Raw genomic sequence first — 26,505 nt, 5'->3', positions numbered from 1 at the left:
AAATGAAAACACAAAGTATATGACAGCATAAATCTCATTAATAAACATAAATAGGCAAACATAGAATAATGTAACACTGTAATAGTGGTATGTAAATTACTTTTAACTAATATAATAATTTGTTAATAGAAACATAATATAAAAAGAACTACAAGAATATAAAATGAGGAAAAGAGTAAAACTATAGAATTTTTATGTATAACTAAGGTTATAGAATTTTTATGTATAACTAAGGTTAAGCTGTTATTAACTTAAAGTAGATGGTTGTAACTATAAGGCATTTTCTGCAATAGTCAAGGTATCTTCAAAGAAAACACTAATAGATCAAAGATAGAATCAAAACAAATCAACACAAAAAATCTTTAAATAATAAAGATGGTAAGATAGGAAGAAAAGGACAAAAAAACTGCAAAACAGAAAATGATTAATAGCATGGCATAAGTCCTTACCTACCAATAAATAAGTGTAAGCAGATTAAACTTAAAAAGCAGAGGATACCTGAATGAAATAAAAAACAGGATCTAGAGATATGTTGTCTATAAGCAGCTTATTTTAGATTTAAAAACACATATAGACTGTGTGCCTGGGTGGCTCAGTTGGTTAAGTGTCTGCCTTCAGCTCAGGTCATGATCTCAGGGTCCTGGGATCGAGTCCTGCTTCTCCCTCTCCTATTCCCCTTGCTTGTGCACGCGCACTCTCTCTCTCTCTCTCTCTCTCTCAAATGAATAAAATCTTTAAAAAATAAATAAATAAAGACACATATAGACTGAAAGTGAATGGATGGAAAAAGATATTTAATGTAAATAGTAACCAAAAGAAAGCACAGTGGCTATACTTAACATCAACAAAATAGACATTAAGTAAAAAACTCTATAGAAACAAAGGTCATCATATAATGAAAAAAGGATCAATTCTGCAGAAAAATATAACAGTTATATGCACACCTAACATCAGAGTGTGTGTATATACATACACACATACATATATACAGACGTATCTCATTTTATTGTGCTTTGGTTTATTGCACTTTACGGATACTGCTTCTTGCATAAATTGAAGACTGGTGGCAACCCTGCACCGAGCAAGTCTGTTGGTGCCGCATTTGCTCACTTTCTGTCTGTATCACATTTTGGTAATCCTCAAAATATTTCCACCATTTTCATTAGGACTTCCTGGGAGGATGGCAGAGTGTGGGGACCCTAATGCCAGGAATGGCCAGCAATCTGTGTACCAATGGTTGAGAGATTACTCCAGACTTTGCCGTGAAAGAGGGGAGAAGGCAAGGGGGTCAACACTCAGAGACAAAGACCCCGTGCTCTTCTTTGCTCTCACCTTTATTCGTTCTTTAGGATAATCATAAATATCACTGTTTCTCAAGCAAGTGATGCATGGCAAGGGGTCTTACAGAAAATAGAAGAGTCTAATTACAGGAAAGATACAGTGGGCTGATCAGCTTGTTCTACAAGTTCTGCTAACGTAGCTTTAGGGGGCAATGCATACATCTCTTAGATCACAGGGCAGCTGTTTGGGCTAAGAAAGGTATTATGGATGATTTCATACTCTACATTAACACCTACTCCCTAAGCTCAGCCCATTCCATGGATACAATGAGATAATGCTCACATAAATGTAAAGAACCCAGAAAACAAGCTGAAGACTGGCTGAACAAACTCCACAACTAAAGGTAGAGAAGAGGTCACATCGAAGAGGGTAGGAAGGCCAAAGATACAGTTGGGAGCTAAATGGCCCATGGGACTGCCTATGGGAAGGGAAGGATGCCCTCTTCAAGGGAGTGGAGAGAAACAGACTCTCACACTGGGGAGGCCACACAGGAAAAATAAATCCCCGTAACATTTGGCTTGAAAACCAGAGGGGCCAAATTTCCTGAGTTCTTACAGTCAGTGGGACTTAACACCTGAAACATTAAAAATCAGTGGCCTAACCCCTGGGAGAGCAGGGGGATAAGAGGAAACAGTCCCTACCCAAACAGCCCTGCAGTGATATAGCATAGGAGTAGCGGTTTGAAAATAGCCTCGGGTATATTGAATGGAGATTTGTTTACTAATCTCGGAGCCCATGCTACAAGGACAGGGAGCCTTTGGAGACTTCTCCAGGAATAAAGGAGTTGGCAGGCACCATTTCCCTCCCCACCCCCAGCATAGCTACCTGTGGGAACCAGCACAGTGCCAGTACTCACTACCTAACTTGCTAACAGTGCCCACCTCATTCCTGTTCCCCTAGGGACATGCCCCCTCCAGCGAGGCCTCAGTGCCACCTCTCTTCCCACAGAGGATCTGCCCAAACCTTAACACTGTGTATCCCACCTTCAACCTCCACCCTCTGTGCTTCTGTGGATCCACCCTCTCCAGTACAGTCTTGGCCAGAACCCATCCAAAGCACTGTGACAAGGCTGGCAGAGTGCAAGCAGCCACAACAAGGGACAGCAACAGGGAGAGGGAAAGATAACCACATACTACAGTCAAACTATGGCCCCAGCAGTGGGCTGGGGGCAGACACCTGGTCTGACTGCAGGTCCCACCCACCAAGGAAGACTTTTTGGAAAGTGCCCTCCGCTTCAGCACTGCTACATCTCTGGCAGATACCTGGTCTGACTCTCATCAAGCCCAAGGCAGCCCAAAGTGAACACTGTCACTACAGGAACTAAACCCTGCCCACAACAAGTAGAGAGACATTGCAGACAACTGCACTGAAGGAAAAAGTGCCTTGGCCACAAAAGAAAACACAAGCAACACACATAGGAGACACCTCTGGAGTACTAGGTTCTGGTGACCAGGGGACACTTGACTGCAGGGCACTACAGAATCTCATCTTCATAAAGCAACTACTTTTAAGGGCAGGTAATGAACTGACTTTCCTAACACATAGAAACAGACCCAAAAGATTAGGCAAAATGAGTACACAGAGGCATATGTCCTAAATGAGAGAACAGGACAAAATCACAGCAAGAGACATAAGCAAAATGAAGACAATTAATATGCCTGATAGAGAAATTAAAGTAACGGTCATAAAATTACTCAAAGGATTTGGTAAAAGAGTGGAGGACCTAAGGACAACCTTAACAAAGAAATAGAAAACATACAAAAGAACCAGTCAAAGAAGAACTCAATGAGTGAAATTAAAAATCACTAGATGGGATGAATAGTAGACTAGAGGAAGCAGAAGAATGGATCAGTGACCTGGAGGAAAGCAATCAATCTGAACAGATGAGAGAAAAAAACAAATACAAAATGAAAATAGATTTGGGGAATTCAGCAACACCTTGAAGCATAACAACACTCTCATTATGTGGATCCCAGAAGAAGAGAGAGAAAAGGAGGCAGAAATTTTGAAGAAATAATAGCTAAAAACTTCCTACATCTGGGAAGGAAACAGAAATCCAGATCTCGGAGGCACAGAGAGCCTTGAACAAAAGCAATCCAAGGAGGTCCGCACCAAGATACACAGTATTTAAAATGGCAAAAAGTAGTGATAGAGAATTTTAAAAGCAGCAAGAGTAATGAAAACAGTTACATACAAAGGAAACCCCATAAGGCTATTAACTAGGTTTTCAGCAGAAATTTTGCAGGGCACGGGGAGTGGCATGATATATTCAAAGTGCTGAAAAGAAAAAGCCTGCAGCCAAGAGTATCTATCAGTAAGGCTATCAGTCAGAGTAGAAGAAGTAATAGAGAATTTCTAAAACAAAAGTTAAAGGAATTCATGATGAATAACCAGCGCTGCAAGAAATATTAAAGGAGACTCTTAGGGAAAAAAAACAAAAGACCATAAGCAGGAGTAAGAAAAGTAGGAAACACAAGATCAGTAAAAATAAGAGTATCTATAAAAATCAGTCAAGGAACTCACAAAATAAGAGGTAAAGTATGACACCATATACAGGAAGTAACCCTGCCCACAACAAGTAGAGAGACATTAATATTAATAAAATGGGGGGTAAAGAATGGGTTCAAACGTAAGTAAACATCACTTAATATAGAACGCTATATACAAAGGATGCTATATACAAACTGAATAGTAACCACAAATCAGAAACCAATAACAAATATGCAAAAAAGAGCAAGGAATCCCAATATATCACTAAAGAAAGCTGACAAGCAGTGAGAGAAGAGAGCAAGAGAAAGAAGGAACAGAGAACAGCAAAAACAACCATAGAACAAGCAACAAAATGGCAATAAGTACATACCTCTCAATAATTACACTGAATGTAAATGGACTGAATGCTCCAATCAAAGACATAGGTTGACAGAATGCATAAAAAGCAAGACCCATCTATATGCTGCCTACAAAAAACTTATTTCAGAACTAAAGACTGGGGTACCTTTAGACTCATCAAAAGAGAGTGAGAGAGAGAACTCAAACAAAATCAGGCATGAAAGAGGAGAAATACAACCAACACCACAGAAATACAAAAGATTATAGAGATTATGAAAAATTTATATGACAACAAATTACACAATGTAGAAGAAAATGGATAAATTCCTAGAAACATATAATCTCCCAAAACTTAAGCAGGAAGAAACACAAAATTTGGGAAGATCTATTACCAGCAATGAAATTGAATCAGTAATCAAAAACTCCCAACAAACAAAAGTCCAGGACCAATGGCTTCACAAGTGAATTCTACCAAACATTTAACAAAGAGTTAATACCTATTCTTCTCAAATTATACCAAAAAAAAAAAAAAAAGTGGAAGGAAAACTTCCAAGTTCATTCCAGGAGGCCAGCATTGCCCTGATACCAAACCAGATAAAAACTCCACAAAAAAGGAGAAATTAAGATCTGAAGGATATAGATGCAAAAGACGTCAACAAAACAGCAAACCAAATCAAACAATACATTAAAAAATTCATCCACCACAATCAAGTGGGATTTATTCCTGGGTTTCAAGGGTGGTTCAATACTCATGAATCAATCAATGTGATACATCACATCAGTAAGAGAAAGGACAGAAACCATAGGATCATTTCAATAGATGCAGAAAAAGCATTTGACAAAGTACAACATCCATTTGTGGTAAAAACCCTTAACAAAGTAGATTTAGAGGGAACATACCTCAAAATAATAAAGGCTATATATGAAACTCCCACAGCTAACATCATTCTCAATGGGGAAAAACTAAGAGCTTTTCTCCCAAGGTTAGGAACAAGACAAGGATGTCCTCTTTCACCACTTTTATTCAACATACTACTGGAACTCCTAGCCACAGCAATCAAGCAAGAAAAAGGAATAAGAGGCATCCAAATTGGTAAGAAAGAAGTAAAATTTCCACTATTCGCAGATTACATGACTCTATATACAGAAAACCCAAAAGACTCCACCAAAAAAACTATTAAAACTGATAAATGAATACAGTAAAGTGGTAGGATACTAAATCAATATACAGAAATCCATTGCATTTCTATACCCTAATGAAGTAGCAGAAAGAGAAATTAAGAAAACAATCCCATTTACAATTGCACCAAAAAGAATAAAATACCTAGGAATAAACTTAACTATGGATGTGAAAGACCTGTACTATGAAAACTATAAAACATTTATGAAGGAAATTGATGATGACACAAACAAATGCTAAGATAGTCCATGTTCATGTATTGAAAGGAAAATTTTTAAATATACATACTACCCAAAACAATCTACAGATTTAATGTTACCCCAACCAAAACACCTAGCATTTTACGCAGAACTAGAATGATCCTAAAGTTTGCATGGAACCATAGAAGACCCCAAATAGACAAAGGAGTGTTGAGAACTCAGTAGAACAAAACTGGAGATATCATAGTTCCAGATTTCAAGTTATATTACACAATGCTGTAGTAATCAAACAGTATGGTACTGGTACAAAAATAGACACATAGATCAATAAAAGACAACACTGAGCCCAGAAATCCACAACTACGTGGTCAATTAATGTTCAACAAAGGCAAGACCATGCAGTGGGAAAAAGAGAGTCTCTTTAACAAATGGTGCTGGGAAAACTAGACAGCAGTGTGCAAAGGAATGAAACTGGACCACTTTCTTTTGCCATACACAATAATACTCGAGATGGATTAAGGACCTAAATGTGAGACCTGAAACCATAACAATCCTAGAAGAGAACATAGGCAGTAATTTCTTTGACATTGGCCATAGCAGCATCTTTCCAGATAGGTCTCCTGAGACAAGGGAAACAAAAGCAGAAATAAACTATTGGGACTACATCAAAATAAAAAGCTTCTGCAGAGCAAAGGAAACAGTCAAAACTAAAAGGCAACCTACTGAATGGGAGAAGGTATTTGCAAAGATAGATCTGATAAAGGGTTAGTCTCCAAAATCTGTAAAGAACTTATAAAACTCAGCACCCAAAAAAAAAAAATCAAATTAAAAAATGGGCAGAAGACATGAACAGACATTTCTCCAAAGAAGACATCCTGATGCCCAACAGACCCATGAAAAGATGCTCAACATGATTGATGATCAGGGAAATATAAATCAAAACCACAATGAGATGTCAAGAATGGCTAAAACCCAAAGCACAAGATACAACAAGTGTTGGCAAGGATATGGAGAAAAAGAAATACTCGTGTGCTATTGGTAGGAATGCAAACTGGTACAACCACTGTGGAAAGTAGTATGGAAGGTCCTTACAAAGTTAAAAATAGAACCACCCTATGATCCAGTAATCAAACTACTGGGTATTTACCCACCAAATACAAAAACACTATTCAAAGGGATACATGCACCCCTATGTTTAGTGAAGCATTATTTACAATATCCAAGATATAGAAGTACCCTAAGTGTCCATAAATAGAAGAAATGGTGGTATATACATACAGTGGAATACTACTTGGCCATGAAAAAGAATGAAATCTTGCCATTTGCAACACACAGATGAAACTAGAGTGTAATGCTAATAAGTGAAATAAGTCAGAAAAGGACAAATACAGATTTCACTAACGTGGAATTGAATAAAAAAAATAAATGAACAACAAAATAAGAGACAAACAAAAGAACAGACTCTCAGCTATAGTGAACAAACTGATGGTTAGGAGAGGGGTGGTGGGTGGGGGTATGGGTGAAATAGGTGAAGGGGATTAAGAGTACACTCGTCTTGATGAGCATTGAGCAATGGGCAGATTGATGAATCATTAAATTGTACTCCTGAAACTAATATAACACTGTATTAACTATACAGGAATAAAAATATTTAAAACTTTTTCATTATTATAGTATTTGTTAAAGGTAATCTGTTATCAGTGATTACAACTTCCTGAAAGCTCAGGTGATGGTTAGAAATTTTTAGCTGCTAAGTTCTTTTATAAGTAAGCATGTACATTGTATTTTTTAGCATAATGCTATTGCACACTTAATAGACTACAGTATAGTGTAAGCATAACTGATATGCATTGTGAAACCCCCCAAATATTCATTTGTCTTGCTTTAATGCAGTATTCATTTTGTTGTGATGGCCTAGAGCTGAATTTGCAGTATCCCTGAGCTATACCTAAATAGATCTAAGCAGAGAAGCTAACAGGAATAAAAAGTAGGTGACTTCAATAATAACTTAAAAATAATGGAAAGAAAATCTAGACATAAAAATTAATAAACAGCTGATTTGAATAACACGGTAGACCAGTTGGATATAACAGACATAGAACCTTCCATCCATCAGAAGCAAACATAATTTTCTCAAGCACACACATTATTCTCCAGGATAAATCATGTTGGGTAACAAACCAAATCTTAACAAGTTTTAGAAGACTGAAATCATTCTGAACTATAAATCAACAACAGCAAGAAAATAGGAGAAATTCACAAAATGTGGAAACTAAGAAACACAGAGTTGAATAAACATTGGGTCAGAAAAGAAATGAAAAAGGAATATAAAAACTATCTTGAATCAAGCAAAAGTAAAAACACAACATGCTGAAAGTTATAAGATGCAGCAAAAGCAGTACTAAGAGGGAAGTTTATCCAATAATGTCTACGTTAGGAAATTTAAAATATCAAACAACTTTGTCTCAAGGAACTAGAAAAACAAGACCTGAGCCCAGAAGGAAGGAAATAATAAAGTTTTGAGCAGATAAATGGGGAAAGTATGCAGCCAAGAGTACTTTATCCAGCAAGTTCTGTCATTACGACTAGAAGGAGAGAGAAAGAGTTTCCAAGACAAACAAAAACTAAAGGAGTTCATCAACACTAAACCAGCCCTGCAAGAAATATTAAAGGGGACTCTTTAAGCAGAAAGAGACCAAAGTAACAAAGACTAGAAAGGAACAGAAACAATCTACAGGAAAGCAACTTCACAGGTAATACAGTGGCACTAAATTCATATTTTCAGTAATTACTCTGAATGTAAATGGACTAAATGCTCCAATCAAAAGACAAAGGAGACATGGGGTATCAGAATGGATTGAAAAAACAAGACCCATTGATTATGCTGTCTACAAGAGACTCATTTTAGACAGAAAGACACCTCCAGATTGAAAGTGAGGGGTTGGAGAATCATTTATCACGCTAATAGACATGGAAACAATGCTGGAGTAGCCATCCTTATATCAGACACACTAGATTTTAAACCAAAGACTATAATAAGGGATGAAGAAGGATGCTATATCATAATAAAGGAGTCTATTGAACAAGATCTAACAGTTGTAAATATTTGTGCCCAGAATATGGGAGCAGTCAAACGTATAAATCAATTAATAACTAAACAAACTCATTGATGATAACGTAATCTGTACATTCGTAGCGATGGACAGATTATCTAAACAGAAGATCAACAAGGAAACAAGGGCTTTGAATGACACATTGGACCAGATGGACTTAACAGATATATTCAGAGCATTTCATCCTAAAGCAACAGAATACACATTCTTCTCGAGTGCACATGGAACATTCTCCAGAATAGATCACATAATGGGTCACAAATCAGGATTTAACTGGTACAAAAAGATTGAGAGCCTACCATGCATATTTTTGGACCACAATGCTATGAAACTTGAGGTCAACCACAAGAAAAAACTTGGAAAAAGCACAAGTACACGGAGGTTAAATAGCATTCTACTAAAGAATGAATGGGTCAACCAGGAAATTAGAGGAGAATTTAAAAAATACATGGAAGCAAATGAAAATGAAAACACAATAGTCCAAACTCTGGGTTGTATCAAAGGCAGTCTGAAGAGGGAAGTATATAGAAATACAGGCCTTCCTCAAAAACCAAGAAAAGTCTCAAATACATGACCTAACCTTACACCTAAAGGTGCTGGAAAAATAACAGCAAATAAAGCCTAAATCCAGCAGAAGAAGGAAAATAATAAAGATTAGAGCAGAAATCAATGATACAGAAATAAAAAAAAACAAACAGAACAGATTAATGAAATGAGCTGGTTCCTTGAAAGAATTAATTAAAAGTGATAAACCCCTAGCCAGATTTATTAAAAAGAAAAGAGAGAGGACCCAAATAGATAAAATCATGAATGAAAGAGGAGAGATCACAAGCAACACCAGAGAAATATGATTATAGGAGAATATTATGAGCACTTATATGCCAACAAATTAGGCAGTCTGGAGGAAATGTTTCCTAGAAACATATAAACTACCAAAACTGAAACAGGAAGAAATAGAAAACCTGAACAGACACATAACCAGCAGGGAAATTGAAGCAGTAATCAGAAATCTCCCAACAAACGTGTCCAGAGCCAGATGGCTTCCCAGGGAATTCTGCCAAACCTTTAAAGAAGAATTAATACCTATTCTTCTGAAACTGTTCCAAAAAATAGAAATGAAAGGAAAACTTCCAAACTCATTCTATGAGGCCAGCATTACCCTGATCCCCAAACCAAAGAGCTCACTAAAAGAATTATAGACCAATATCCCTGATGAACATGAATGCCAAAATTCTCCACAAGATACCAGCCAATGGGATCCAACGGTAGGATTATTCACCAAGCCCAAGTGGAATTTATGCCTGGGCTACAAGATTGGTTCAACATCCGTAAATCAATTAATGTGATATACCACATTAGTGTGTACTTAACTAATGGGTACCTTACAGATCCAATTCTGGATTTCATGTTATATTACACAGAACTGTAGTAATCAAAACAGTATGGTACAGGCAGAAAAAAAAAATAGACACATAGATCAATACAACAGAACAGTGAACCCAGAAGTGAGTCTGTAACTATGTGGTCAAACAATGTTAATGTTCAACAATGGAGGCAAGAATATCCAGTGGGAAAAAGACAGTCTTCTCGACAAATGGTATTGGGAAAACTGGACAAATACATGCAGAAGAATGAAACGGACCACTTTCTTACACCATACACAAAAATAAATTCAAAGTGGATGAAAGACCTAAATGCAAAACAGGAATCCATTAAATCCTAGAGAACATGGGCATCAACCTGTATTTAGATGAAAAAAAAGTAAGAGATTGGCAGAATGAATTTTTTTTACAAATGATCAAACTGTGCTCTCTACAAGAGACAGTTTAGAGCTAAAGATACAAATAAATTGAAAATAAAATACAGAAAAAGATATACTATGCAAATAGTTACCAAAAGAGGTGAGTTCATACTAATAGGAGACAAAATAGACTTTAAGTAAGAAACTGTTAAAAGAGATGAAAAAGAACATTAGATGTTGCTAAAAGTGTCAGTTCACCAAGAAGGCATAACAGCTGAGAACATATATGCACCTAACATCAGAGCCCCAAATTATATAATTGAAGGGAGAAACACACAGTTACATGGCAATAATACTCCATTTCCAATAATGGATTGAACAACCAAGGAAAAAAGGGCCTTGAACAACACCATAAGCCAACTGAACGTAACAGATATATAAAAGACTCCAGTGAACTACAGTACACTACATGTTTTTCATATGCACATGGTTCATTCTCCAGATTAGACTAAAACAAGTCTTAATACATTTTAGAAGATTGAAATCATATGCAGTATCTGTTCCAATCACAATGAAACTAAAGAATCAATAACAGAAGGAAAATGAATGTCATGAGTAAATGTAAAATAAACATCATACCTTAAACAACCAATGAGTCAAAGAAAAAAATCACAAGGGAAGTTAGAAAATACCTTGACAGAATGAGAATGAAAACAGAGTACATGAAAACTTTATGGGATGTGGTGACAGTAACACTAAGATGGAAATTTGTAGCTGTGAACATACACCTTAAGAAGAAAGAGGGGCACCTGTGTAGCTCTGTCAGTTAAGCATCTGCCTTCAATCTCAGGATCCTGGGATCTAGCCCTGCATTGGGCTCCCTGCTCAGTGGAGTCTGCTGCTCCCTCTCCCATGCCCCTTCCCCTGCTTGTGCTCTCGGATGCTCTCTCTCAAATAAATAAATAAATAAATAAATAAATAAATAAATAAATAAATAAAATCTTTAAAAGAAAAAAGCTCACATGAGTAGAACTCACTTTATTAAGGAGCTACAGAAAAAGAGAGCAAACTAAAAGCTAACTGAAGGAATGAGACAATAGAAATTTAGAAAATGATAAAGAATAGAAAAACAGAAGAGAAAATCAATGGAACCAAAATTGACTCTTTGAAAAGATCAACAGAATTCCAAGCCACAGCTAGATTCAGAAAAAAAAGAGAGGATTGGGGCGCCTGGGTGGCTCAGTCGTTAAGCATCTGCCTTCGGCTCAGGGCGTGATCCCAGAGTCCCAGGATCGAGCCCCCACATCAGGCTCCTCCGCTGGGAGCCTGCTTCTTCCTGTCCCACTCTCCCTGCCTGTGTTCCCTCTCTTGCTGTCTCTCTCTCCATCAAATAAATAAATAAAATCTTTAAAAAAAAAGGGAGGACTCAAATTACAAAATTAGAAATGAAAATGGAGACAGCACTACCAATTTTACAGAAATAAAAATAATTATAAGAGAAGACTATGAACAGTTGTATGCCAACAAATTGATGAAAGGGACAAATTCATAGAAACACATAATCTTCCAAAACTAAATTATACAGAAATTGGAAATTGAAATAGATGTGTTAGTAGTTTTTAATACCATTCTCCAATAAAAGGAACCAAAATTCCTTGGAGAAATGGCTGATTCTAAGGATGAGGCATGAAACATACAAGGTAAGTGCAGAGGAGCAAAAGGAAATGCTCAAAAACCCAAATGATGGGGGTATATCAACGAACAGAGGAGCAAAAAAAAAAAAAAAAAAAAAGCTCCCTGTAGCCAAAACTGCCACAGTTTAAGCAATAATATAACTTAATGTATAACCCAAAGTATAAAATACCCATGAGTCCATCCTGATACGAATAAATGATTGAATAAGTAAATAAATGAGAGAGAATAGAAAAATCTTCAAGCAGAAGAATTCCTAATAAATGATGTGGTTACTCCACCTTCAGGGAGGTGGAGCATAATTCCCTATCCCTTTAGCAGGCTGTGTCTAGTGACTTCCTTCTAAAGAGTACAATATGCATGGGGGAGAGGTAACTTTACAGTGGAGAGCCCTGGCATATACTGCCTCAGCCAAGTCGTCCAGGTTATTATTAATAAGTCATGTTGATGGAGAAGAATGAACCTGGACCACTTTCTTACACCATACACAAAAATTCAAGATGGATGAAGGACCTAAATGTGAGACAGGAAACCATCGAAATCTTAGAGGAGAGCACAAGGCAGCTACCACTTTGACCTCAGCTGGAGCAACTTCTTACTGAACATGTTGCTGGACACAAGGGAACCAAAAGCAAAAATGAAATATTGGTATTTCATCAAGATAAAAAGCTTCTGCACAGCAAAGGAAACAAACTAAAAGGCAGCCTACAGAATGGGAGAAGATATTTGCAAACAACGTATTTGATGAAGGGTTGGTATCCAAAACCTATAAAGAACTTATCAAATTTAGCACCCAAAAAACAATCCAGTTAAGAAATGGGCAGAAGAGGGCACGTGGGTGGTTCGGTTGGTTGAGTGTCTGCCTTCAGCTGGGGTCATGATCCCCGGGTCGTGGGATTGGGAGCCTGCTCCTCTGCTGCTCCCCTGCTTGTGCACTTGCTCTCTCGCGCTCTCTCTCTCTGTCAAATAAATAAAATCTTTTAAAAAAGAGAGAAATGGACAGAAGAGATGAATAGGCAGTTTTCCGTATGGCCAACAGACACATGAAAAGATGCTCAACATCACTCAGCAGCAGGGAAGTACTGATCAAAACCAGGATGAGATGCCACCTCCCACCAGTCAAAATGGCTGATATTAACACCACCAGAAACAGCAGGTGTTGGTGAGGATGCAGAGAAGGGAATCCTCTTGCACTGTTAGTGGGAGTGCAAACTGGTGCAGTCACTCTGGAAATGTATGGAGGTTCCTCAAAAAGTTAAAAATAGGGGCACCTGGGTGACTCAGTCAGTTAAGCCTCTGCCTTCAGCTCAGGTCATGATCCCAGAGCCCTGGGATTGAGCCCCACGTCAGGATCCCTGCCTAGCAGGATATCTGCTTCTCTCTCTCCCTTTGCCCCTGCCCCTCTCTCTCGTGCTCTCTCTCTCTCAAAATAAATAAAAGCTTTTTTTTTAAGTTAAAAATGGAACTACCTACCATCCAGCAATTGCACTACTAATGTATTTACCCAAAGGATAAAAAAATAGTGATTCACCGGGGCACATGCACCCTGATGTTTATAGCAGCATTACCAAAGGTAAGCAAACTCTGGAGAGAGTCCAGATGTCTATCAACTGATGAGTGGATAAAGAAGTTGTGGTATATATGTGGTATATAATGGAATATTACTCAGCCACTAAAAAAAAAAGAAAAGAAATCTTCCTATTTGCAATGATGTGGATGGAACTAAAGTGCATTATGCTAAGTGAAATAAGTCAGTCAGAGAAACACAAAATAACATATGATTTCACTCATGTGGAATTTGAGAAACAAAACAGATGAACATATGGGGGGAAGAGGGAAGCAAACTATAAGAGACTCAGTGATAGAGATCAAACTGAGAGCAGAGGGAGGGAGGTGTGTGGAGGGTGAGCTAAATGGGTGATGGGTATTAAGCTGGGCACTTGTCATGATGAGCACTGGGCATTGTACGTAAGTGGTGAACCACTGAATTCTACTCCTGAAACCAGTATTGCTCTGTATGTTAACTAACTAGAATTTAAATAAAAAATTAAAAGAAAATGATGTCATGTTGGTAGCATACGATGGGATAAGAATAGCAGTCTGTTTGCCTCTGTAGTTTTTATCCCAAAAACACATCAGACAAGTAGGCTGTACTGAAGGACTTTCTACAATGCCTTCTAAATGTCAAGGTTATCAAAACCAAGGCAAGTCATTCATAATCTAGAGGAGTCTAAGGAGACATGGTAACTTAATGTAATGTGGTTTCCACATGCACAGCAGCAGAATGGAGAGGACAGAGAAAAAAATCATTGAACTATATGATAGAACAATAATAATGGGCCTATTGTTACAGAAAATTGATAATAAAAAAATAGATAATAAAAATGAACAGAGTCTCAGGGGACTATGGATCTACAACAAAATCTCTTAACATTTTTGTCTTTGGAGTCCCATAAGGAAAGGTGGAAAAATATTTAAAGAAATAATGACTGAAAATTTCCCAAATTTGGCAAAAGGTATAAGCCTACATTGAAGAAGCTGGGCAAACTCCATACAGAATAAAACCTAAAGAATCCTTGCCATGAACTCCGTGACTTTTTCTTTCTTTTTTTAAGATTTTATTTATTTGAGAGAGAAGGAGAGAGTGTGGGAGCACAGGGGAGAGAGGCAGAAGGAGAGGGACAAGCAGACTCCACTCTGAGCATGGATCCCAACATGGAATTCGATCCCACAACTCTGAGATCATGACCTGAGCTGAAATCAAGTCAGATGTTTAACTGACTGAGCCACCCAGGTGCCCCCCGCCCCGTGACTTTCAAACCTATGGAAAGCTAATGACAAAAGATCTTAAAAGCAACAAGAGAAAAACTTTACCTTTTTATAAAGGAAAACCATTTAAGTAATATTTATGAAATAAACTTATTGTGGACAGGATATAGTCGGGTCATATTTTTTTTAACCATGGATCAGTCTTCTATAGATGGGAATTAGGTCATGTTGATAATACTGTTCAATTTCGCTTTGTCCTCACTTACTTTTCACCTACTTGTTTTATCAGCTATTGAGACGGTGCCGTTATTGCCCAGCTGTAATGGTGGATTTGGCTATTCTTTCAGTTTTATCGGGATGTGCTTTATATATTTTGAAGTAGTTTCATAAGATGAAAAAATATTTAGCATTGTTTTGTTCTCTTGGTGAATTATTCCCTTCCATCATTGTGCAGTATTTCTCTTTATCCCGGATAATATTCCTTTCTTTTGAATTTTAGTTTGATATTACTATAGTCACTCAGACTTTCTTTTTATTATGTTTGCTTGGTATCTTTTTTGTTCTTACAACTTACCTGTGTCTTTAATGTGGATTTCTTGTAGACATCATATATTTGGATCTGGCTTTTATATCCAATCTGTCAGTCTCTGGCTTTTCAATTGCAATGATCAGACCATTTATGTTTAACCTTAAATGAACTATATATGACTGTTTACTATTTTTGCAATCTGTTTTTTCCCATTTTTCTACTTCTGCTGCTTTCTTTGAATTAACTATTTTTAATGATTTCATTACATCTATGTAAGTGGTTTATTAGCTGTGCCTCTCTTCTGTGGTAATGTGGTTGGCTTAGCATTTACAGCATACGTCTTTAACTTAACACAATCTACCTTCAAATTGGTTTTTTACTACATTTACAAGAATTTTGTGATTGTCCATTTTTTACCTTCCATCATTTGTACTGTTGTCATCATATATTTTACATACACACACATATATATATACATATGTGTATATATATGACATGTATGTTATAAAACTTACAGTATATTGTTGCTGTTATTTTAAAAGATAATTTACCATTTTTTAAAAGTTCTAAAAATGAGAAAAGTATATTTTATATTTATATCAAATTTCCAGGTTGTGGTGCTCTGTATTTCTAAGTATAAATCCAAATTTCCACCTGATAGCATTTTTCCTCCTGTCTGAAGAAAAATTTTTTTAGCTTCTTCTGTAATATATGTCAGTTGGTGATAAATTCAGCTTTTTTTTATCTGAAAATGTTCTGTATTTGCTAACTATAGAACTATAGGTTGACTTTTTTCTTTCAGTACTTTAAAATTGTCACTTCATTTTCTTGTGGCTTATATAATTTCTGAGAAGTAGGCATTCTTTATTCCATACATATTATACCTTTCTCTACCTCAAGATTTTGTCTTCATTGAATGAGATCTTGCCATTTGCAATTACGTGGATGGAGCTAGAGGGTATAATGTTAAGTGAAATAAGTCAATCAGGAAAAGACAAATACCATATGATTTCAGTCGTATTGGAATTTAAGAAACAAAACAAATGAACAGGGGCGCCTGGGTGGCAGAGCGGTTAAGCGTCTGCCTTCGGCTCAGGGCGTGATCCCGGCGTTATGGGATCGAGCCCCACGTCAGGCTCCTCTGCTATGAGCCTGCTTCTTCCTCTCCCACTCCCCCTGCTTGTGCTCCCTCTCTCGCTGGCTGTCTCTATCTCTGTCTTATAAATAAATAAAAAATCTTTAAAAAAAAAAAAAACAAATGAACAGACCAAAAAAAGAAAAAAAAAAAAAAGAGCAAACAAAAAGAACAAACTCTTAAATGCAGAGAACAAACTAGCGGTTACCAGAGGGGATGTGGGTGAGGAGAAGGATGAAGTTGATAAAGGGAATCAAAAGTGCATTTATCTTATTGAGCACCGATAATTCTGACAAATATTGTTAGCTACTAGTTTTGTTGTATTATTTTAAATCTTTTGAGGCCTTTTCTGGTATGTAGTTAAGTTACTTGGAATTAATTTGATTATTTCAAGGATTGCTTTAAACTGCGTTGTCAGATTCAGAGCTTGCTTTAGGACTAATTTGGCTCCTCTGTTAAGCAGTAAACATCTTTCTGGTATTCTTCCCAGTTGGCCATGAAGTAGGAGATTTTTCTACCCTGGCTGGTGGCAACAGAAACTTCCTGCGTCTGTGTATGCTTTGATAATTTTTTCAGCCTACTCTTTTTCACTTGTCTTTCCCCATCCTTGAGTATTTTCCTTTTCTTTTCTCTCTTTTTTTTAAGATTGATTGATCGCTTTATCAGAGAGAGAGCAAGCATAGGCAGGGAGACCTGCAGGCAGGGAGCAGCAAGTAGAGGGAAAGCAGGCTCCCTGCTGAGCAAGGAGCCCAGATATGGGACTCCATCCCAAGACCCTGGGATCATGACCTGAGCCAAAGGCAGACGCTTAACCGACTGAGCCACTCAGGCGTCCTGAGTATTTTTCTTACATACTTGCACAAGTTAGTACTTAAGAGACTCTTCTGCAAATCTCTAAGACTCTGTATCAGTACAGCTTTATCTTCTCTAGTATTGCATCTTTAACAATTCTAGTCATCATGGCTTCCTTAAAATTCAATTATGTTATTTCAACCTACTGAGTCAGCTAGGCTTTTTTGGTTCTTTTGTTCTGTAGGTTAATCTCTTCTTGGCAGTAAAAATTTTCAATTTTTAATGTTTGGGGGCCGTTCTCCTGGGCTCCCAGAGAAGCTATACTTTAACATTTACTAAGACCAAAATGAATCAGCAAAACCTCAAAGCATGGTCTCTATTTCTGCCCTGAGCACACACTGTACATCTGCTTCAATTAAAAAAAGGGGGGGAGGAGCATTCCAAACATAAAGATAAGAAAAACAAAACAGAAGAACCCTCCCTGGTTCCCATAAGATTAAAGTTATACAGCCTTGCATATAATAAAAATATAAGATAAAGTCTGTAACTTTCTGGAATGTCTTTCATCTTGATGATTTGTAACTCTTATGTAAAGAACTTACATAAACCCTGCACTAAATGTCCCTTCCCTGGAGTACTCTCTTGCTTGAGAAGATGGTGTATTCCTGGCAGTTGTCCTAACTTGAACTCAAATAAAACTCTTCCTTTCTCTTTAAAATTTTTAAATTTTTAAAAGTTTATGTTCATTTTGTATCAACATGTGATAATCATAGGACTCACCTCATTTGTTTTCCTATTGTCAGGTATGCCTGTCTGCGCTGCCTGGTGTCTGAAGTCTAAAAACCATTTTATAGAGTTTGTACACTCTTTTAGATGTGTGATATGGAGAGGTAAATTAGTTCCTTTTACTCTATTATGGCCAGTTTGGAAAGTCCTTCTGAAATCTCTTGTTTAAAACACAAACATTGAGTATTTTAGAATTTAACATTACTTAGTCTTATGGTTCAGGGGTTTAAAAAGATTGATCCTTTATAAACATTAGAAAATATTTTTTGTGATCACTGCCCTCCCAGAAAAGTTGTAGTGAGCACCCTGAATGTGCCACTTTTGAAACTATACCTTCCTTCACATTCAGAAACTGTAACTTATGGAGCTAACTCAAGTGCTAAATTATTTCCCATTTACAGGGTACTGCTTTACAAAACCAGAACTGATCTTCACATTGGAACAAGGAGAAGATCCATGGTTATTAAAGAAAGAATTTCTAAGAAAGAGCACCCCAGGTGAGTTATTGAATGCTGGCAGGAGGCATCCAAGAAAATTAGATCCAAAGTGATCAGCTAAAAAAAGACAAAAACAAAGCTATCAGCTGGAAGTAAGCAGTTTAAATGTTTTTCAGCACTGTCCTTTTAGAGGCTTTTACATTTTAAATTATAAAAATAATAGATCTAATAAAATGTGGAAGGGGCCAGCTAACACAAGGAGTGGGTTGTAAGCATGTTGATATTCTCATCTTTAAAAGATGAGAACTAAGTATTCCATTTGAAGCTGAAAAGTTAAATAATGAATTCTATGTTCTTACCAGTAAAAAGATAAAAACTAAGAAAAATTAATAAAGCTACAAAATTGAGAATCAGCAGATTAGAAAAGAGGAAGAAACCATAATTTTTTCATTATATAATAGTTACTAGGGTCATCTAAATATATAAATGATTAAGGACTTACATAATGTAATTGGAAAGGATAACTGGAGCAAACTGCAGCCTTCCTAATTATTAGAAGTTAAATATGTTTGATAGAGCAAAGATAACAGACCTGTTACTAGAAAAGTTTCTTATAAAGCTCTATAGAGTTGCCAATAATATTGTGTGTCAACTACACTTCAAATAAAAAAAGAGAGAGCGAGTCCCCAGGACAACTACCACATACGACGCTCACTGATTCTTTGTTACTCAGCATATAGTCATTCTCATAGCTAAGATTTATAATGTGAAATGATTGGTACAAAGCAAAATCAGCAAAGAGAAAGGGGACAAAGTCCAGAGGAAATGAGGTGCAAGCTTCCAAGACCCCCAGCAATGAATGTGCCAACACATGTGAAATGTTGTCTACCTAGAGACTGGGTTCTTGGGAACCATCTCAAAATCTAAGTTCACATGCCAGCCGAGGGCTAATCTTCTTGCAAGCCCACCATCTAAGTGTAACAGTCTCAGGCCTGCTGTGTTAAATGTTTTGCACAAAAGCTATGCAAACACACCACATAAGTAAAGTAAACATACCTGCCATATCAACTAATGTAAATGAATTGAATTCACCTATTAAGATAACATGCTATCAGATTGTATCAAAGAGATATCCCTAAAAAGTAATATATAAAGTTTGAAATAGAGTCGTGAATTGTTAAGCCAAAGGCATAAAACTCAGTATTGATTTATCTAACTAATACTTAAGAATCAGTTCATGTCAGAAGCAGGTAAGAAATAGGACATTTTGATAAAGCTAAAAGAGTTTTTAAAGGACATACAAAAGTTTTAAATATTAATGTACCAAATAAATTACCAAGATTTATAAAACAAAAACTGTCAAGAGTTATAAGGAGAAGTACGTATACATTAGAGACAGAAGACCTTAATATGCCCCTCTGATTTCATACCAGACTCTGGAGTCTAGAATAAGGCTCAGGAAACTATCCCTAGGTCAAATCCTGCCTGCTGCTTTTTTGGTAAAGAAACATTTATTGGAACACATAGCCATGTCCATCTGTTTATGTATTCACACTACAGGGCAGAGGTGAGTAACATTGGTTTGAACTACACAAATAACGTAGGCTTTAACTCACCTGGATTATGATCCCCCCAAAAGAATGGTCTGTTTCATTCTTCTTCTTTGGTATGTATTATATGATAAATATTTTTAATAACATTGTGGATTGATTCCAAAACTAGGTGGAGATAACTATTTCATATTGATTCATTCAGAAGACACTATTCATAAATGCAATGTCCAAGTCAAATTTCTAGGATTTTTGAATCCTCAGGTGTAGGTCAGCAATTGATCTGAGCCCTTGTATGTGCAGAGCTCTCTAGGTAATTCTGAGGCACACTGGGACCACTGACTTATATTATAGAAGGATGCAAAGAATATCACAGTGAGTGTTTCATTTTGGAAAAGTGAGCAAAGCTGCATTTCATATCATATATTTCATATCATGTAAACTTCTGTTGATTAAAAGATGAACCAGTATTTTAAGTACATCCAAGAAAGAGAAAATGCTGCTCATTTAACTCTGGATTTGCCATCAATTTTAAGATGCCTCCTGATTTGGGTTATGGTAATTTGCTTTAAAAATCATGAGTCACAGGGGCACCTGGGTGGCACAGCGGTTAAGCGTCTGCCTTCGGCTCAGGGCGTGATCCTGGCATTATGGGATCGAGCCCCACATCAGGCTCCTCTGCTGTGAGCCTGCTTCTTCCTCTCCCACTCCCCCTGCTGTGTTCCCTCTCTTGCTGGCTGTCTCTATCTCTAATAAAAATAAATAAAATCTTTAAAAAAATAAATAAATAAAATAAAATAAATAAATAAAAATCATGAGTCACAAATATGGGCACTCTCTATATATCCCTTGTTAAGATGAATAATACAGGCAGAATGATACTTCTTTCAGATTTTAAAATAAATGTTGCTTAAATTTGTGAGACGATATTAGAAGCCTTTCTGTTAAGTTTGATGAAGATAGCTTTGCTGTACCTGAAGGGCATCTGGATTCTATATAGTCCTAAGGCTAGAATGGAGAGCAGTTTAGGGAAAGAGTATGAGTATAAAGTTACTGCTGGAAAATAACATTGGGGACTGATAGCAAGATTAGAGCAGAAAATACTATGGACTGGTGGAATGGTAGCTAGAATGCACAATGAACATGCAGTTAGTGTGAAATTTGCCCTGAATCACTTAAATCTTTCATCTCTTGGTGCCTTGGGCAGTGTATTAAAGGCTTTCAAATATTTTTTGGAATAGGCCTGACATGTTTGCTGAGATTGTGGGTAGTAGCAGGGCAACAACAGTCAAATATGCATAAGAAACTCATGGTGGGGGGCACCTGGGTGGCACAGCGGTTAAGCGTCTGCCTTCGGCTCAGGGTGTGATCCCGGCGTTATGGGATCGAGCCCCACATCAGGCTTCTCCGCTATGAGCCTGCTTCTTCCTCTCCCACTCCCCCTGCTTGTGTTCCCTCTCTCGCTGGCTGTCTCTATCTCTGTCAAATAAATAAATAAAATCTTTAAAAAAAAAAACTCATGGTGAATAAATATAAAGGATACTCATTTTTAGGGCCAGTTTGAAACATGATCCTTAAGGTTCTCACAGTCAAAAACAAAACAAAACAACTAGGTATGTTGGAAATCAGAATCAAAGATTGGACAAACAAAACTAGTTTGGGGAAAATAAGCAAGTTGAAAAGTGAAAAGTTAAGTTTGATAACCAAGATATATTCACTGTTGAACAACCCTGATATAATACCAAGGTACCAGAACCAGGATAGAGCACTGACTCCTGTAGAGGTAAAAAAATTACTTTAACTCCTGTCATTTTTTTTTTTTACTTCTACTGATACATTTATATTTCTGTGAATGATACCACAGAGAGAATTCAAGCACAGCAAATAGAATTTTTTTCTTTCACCATGAGGAAGTTGGTGCCATTATAAGTTGATTTTAGTGTCGTCGTGTAGACTGGAAAAAATGGAGCTCCAACTGATTATGCTACCATTTTAATCTAGATTTGACTAAGAATCTAGACTCATGTTTTTCCCTACTATAAATTCTATCTCAGATAAATCCATTGAAAGCCTTTTAATCTACTTAGTTCCATAATCTTTGTTGAATTCATCCCATTTACTACTTTTTTCCTGTTTTTTCTGTTCCCAAGATCCAACTCTCTTGACTATATTCTCCATTCTCAATGGTTCCTTTCCTTTATTTCTTCTTCAACCAATTTTGAAAACTATACTTTAAGATGCCAAATATATATGTATATTTATTTCTAGTTTCTTCTCTTTCTACTACAAAAAAGGTTTGTTTTTTTTTTTAACAAAAAGAGAATATACACTTGGAATTACTTTATTGTTGGGAAACTGAACCAGAAACTGAGGCATCAAATACATAATAGGGCATATATCTATAAGTCCCATTCCATAAGAAGTGTGTTAAATATCTTAAAGTATTTTTAATTTTCTCACTTTCAGAAGACTCCCAACCTAATCGACTCTCAGAGAAGAGCCTGGGAAACCAAGGCAAATATTTGTGGCAAGTTTTATTCACCAACAAATCATTGACTACAGAGGAAGAGATTTCAGGAAAACCATATGATATGGACATAAACATTTTACCTGTAAGAACAATGCCCTATAAATTTGACAATACAGGACCTGCTTACCTGCATCTCAGCTCAATGGCTCCACACTGTCAACATTCAGGAAAGAAGGCTCATGAGCTTACTGTATGTAAGAAATGGCTTCTCAGTATTAAGGAGGGCAGAACTAATACTGGAGAGAAATCATTTGTTTATAGTAAAAATGTGAAATCCTTCAGTCATAAAGAGAAAGTCATTCAGCATCAGGCAATTCAGACTTTGCAGCAAGCTTCTGAGTACAATAAATGTGGAAAAGCTTTCCTTGAAAAGTCTGCCCTCGTTATATCTGAAAGTACCCACCCAAAAGTGAAATCTTATAAATTCAGTAAATTTGGGGGAAAACAATGTGATAAATCAACTCTTTTAGTCTCTCATAGCAATAATCCAGAGGAGAAGAGTCGTGAACTTAATGAATATGAATGTACTGAAAACAGAAATAGTTTCAGTAGGATCACTCAAAGAACTGACACGGAAGGGAAACCTTTCAGCCAAAAATCACACATTAGAGAACATCAGAAAATTCATACAGGAGTGAAACCCTTTGAATATGGAAAGAATTTCAGCCATAATCCAGCCCTCCCAGCACATCAGAGAATTCACACAACAGACAAATCCTCTGATTATGACACATGTACAGAGATATTAAGTTGCCAGTCAGCTTTCAACATACATCAGAGAACTCATGTAACAGTGAAACCCTATGAATGTAATGAATGTGGAAAATCCTGCTCTGTGAATTCATTCCTGATTCAGCCTCTCGAAAGTCACACAGGGGAGAAAACCTACGAATGTCATGCATGTGGGAAAACTTTCAGTGAGAAATCACGCCTAAGGAAACATCAGAGAACTCACACAGGAGAGAAACCCTATAAATGTGATGGTTGTGAGAAGGCTTTCAGTGCAAAGTCAGGTCTAAGAATACATCAGAGAACTCACACAGGAGAGAAACCCTATGAATGTCATGAATGTGGGAAATCTTTCAACTATAAGTCAATCCTCATAGTACATCAGAGAACTCACACAGGGGAGAAACCCTTTGAATGTAATGAATGTGGAAAATCTTTCAGCCACATGTCAGGCCTAAGGAATCATCGGAGAACTCACACAGGGGAAAGACCATATAAATGTGATGAATGTGGGAAAGCTTTCAAACTGAAGTCAGGTCTAAGAAAACATCATAGAACTCACACAGGGGAGAAGCCCTATAAATGCAATCAATGTGGGAAAGCTTTCGGTCAGAAATCACAACTCAGAGGACATCACAGAATTCACACAGGGGAGAAACCCTATAAATGTAATCATTGTGGAGAAGCTTTCAGCCAGAAATCAAACCTCAGAGTGCATCACAGAACTCATACTGGGGAGAAACCCTATAAATGTGATGAGTGTGGAAAAACTTTCAGGCAGAAATCAAATCTCAGAGGACATCAGAGAACTCACACGGGGGAGAAACCCTATGAATGTAATGAATGTGGAAAAGCTTTCAGTGAAAAGTCAGTCCTAAGAAAACATCAGAGAACTCACACAGGAGAAAAACCCTATAACTGTAATCACTGTGGAGAAGCTTTCAGCCAGAAGTCAAACCTCAGAGTGCATCAGAGAACTCACACTGGGGAGAAACCCTATAAATGTGATAAGTGTGGGAAAACTTTCAGCCAGAAATCAAGCCTTAGAGAACATCAGAAAGCCCACACGGGGAGTTAAACACATGAATGTAAAGAATGTGGAAAAGCTTTGAGCCAGAAATCAAATATTAAAGTATGAAAGAGAAAGAGAAACCTATGAATAGAATAAACAATTGCAAGTTCCTCTGCAAGATACCGGCCTTCACAAACATCAGAGAACTTACACAGGAGAGAAATTCTTGGAATATATTTTATATGGGCAGTCTTTCATCCAAAGTGCAGTCCTCATTATGGATCAGAGAACTCACCCAGCAAAGAAATTACAAAGATAATGAACATGAGAAATACTCATACTCAATCCTCAGAAAACTCACACTGCAGAAAAGGTCTGGGAATGTAATAAAAATGTGAAAATTTTGTGTCACTTATCAAAATTTACTCATTCAAAGAAATGATACAATGAGAAAACTGAGAATGTAATAAGAGTTTGATGCCCTTTAGCCAAAAGCCAGCTTTCTCAGTACAACAGAAAATACATGGAGGTTAGAGACCTCGCAACAAACCAGACCAAAAAAATGAGGTAATCGATGTGGGGAATTCATCTATTATAAATCAGCCCTCAATTTGACTTACATAGAAGTAATCCCCATATGCCATATAATGACTATTAATTGTTCACCAATAACCATTTCCTCTTTTCCCTCATGCATATCTCGTCTAAATTTCTCACCAGTGTCATCCAATGGGGTCATATTAATAACCTCTGGCTAGTAGGATGTGGGGGTCAGTGACCAGTCTCATTTAATACATTCCTCGAATTCTCAAATGTTTTCTTCTGTCCCTTATCAGAATGGAGTGGAGATTACTCCCAGTGAAACCATGAGACTCATGCACTGAAGATGGGAGAGTACAAGATGCAAGGAAACAGGGTAAAGAGTCACTGGAGTGGAGTTTTCTCCATGTATACAGTCTTTTTGCAGCGAGGAAATAAACTTGTTCTCTACTGAGTTTCTACAGGCTTGGGCATATTTTATACTGACATATACTCACCAATCCTCACCTAATAAAGCCTATGAATATGATTTCTGTGGATATCTGAACTCAACATATATCAGAAACCTGACACAGGAGAAACCTCTGACAATATCCTGAATGACCATAGTTTTTATCCACGACTCCTCCTCATCAGGTAAATATCAGTGGAAGAATTTCAACATTTCAACATATGTTGGAAATCCTTTACCAAAAAATAATATCTCATTAAATATCTGATAATTGAATTGTACATGTATGAAAGTTCTCAACAAGTTTTCAAACTTTAATCATTCTCAGAATGTGTTACAGGGGGATGAACCTATCAATTTGAGAAAGGTAAGTAATAGCATCTATGTAGAAATTGTTCTATAAGACTATTGTTTCATATGTATTATGAAAACAGCTAAACATAACAATATTGATAATGTAGACATTCACTAGAATAAGATGCTTTAAAAGAATAAGAAATAAATTGCATAAACTGAACAGCATTGAATTTGTGTGAATATTTTCTGAGTTCTCTATTTCTTATCTGTGTGAGTTTGTATATATGCATACCACTTACCCGGAATTTATATGTGTACTAGAACTCAACATCATTATAATAGAATTATGTACCCCTTGCTCAGTAACTGTTCTGACATCAGCTACATTTTACCACATGTAGATTAATAACAAATAAACCCTTTACAAGAAGTATCTAAAAAGTCAGAATCCCATTCTACATTTCATTTCTTCTGCTGCTTTCTGACATGTGCATATAGGAAAGGCTATTGTTACTAAACAGTTTCTTTTCAAAGAAGCCAGACAATGTTTTCTGTGTATTTTTGTATTATCTCAGGGTCACCAGTACATTTAAAACATATGCCAAAATATGGAAAGAGCCTAGCTGTCCATCAACAGATGAATGGATAAGGATGTGGTACACACACACACACACACACTGGAATATTACTCAGCCATCAAAAAGAATGAAATCTTGCCATTTGCAACAATGTGGATGGAACTAGGGGATATTATGCTGAACGAAATAAATCAGAGAGACAAATACGATATGATTTCACTCATGGAATTTAAGAAACAATAAAGATGAGCATAGGGGAAGGGAAGGAAAAATA

The 26,505-nt window shown here is 36.8% G+C and overlaps 1 protein-coding gene across 1 annotated transcript in view; it reads left to right on the top strand.

The window, feature by feature from the left end:
* ZNF782 (zinc finger protein 782) overlaps positions 1 to 26,265 on the top strand; it is a 64,145-nt gene extending 37,880 nt beyond the window's left edge. Inside the window, exons 4-5 of the mRNA XM_002930209.4 lie at positions 18,509 to 18,604; positions 22,561 to 26,265. Coding sequence (XP_002930255.3) covers positions 18,509 to 18,604; positions 22,561 to 24,431 — 1,967 coding nt within the window. The 3' untranslated portion in view covers positions 24,432 to 26,265. The remainder of the gene's footprint in view (positions 1 to 18,508; positions 18,605 to 22,560) is intronic.
* Positions 26,266 to 26,505: the final 240 nt, after the last annotated feature.

Source organism: Ailuropoda melanoleuca, chromosome 17, assembly GCF_002007445.2.
Source record: "Ailuropoda melanoleuca isolate Jingjing chromosome 17, ASM200744v2, whole genome shotgun sequence".
Classification (NCBI taxonomy): Eukaryota; Metazoa; Chordata; class Mammalia; order Carnivora; family Ursidae; genus Ailuropoda; species Ailuropoda melanoleuca.
This window is presented reverse-complemented; position numbering and strand designations above follow the sequence as displayed.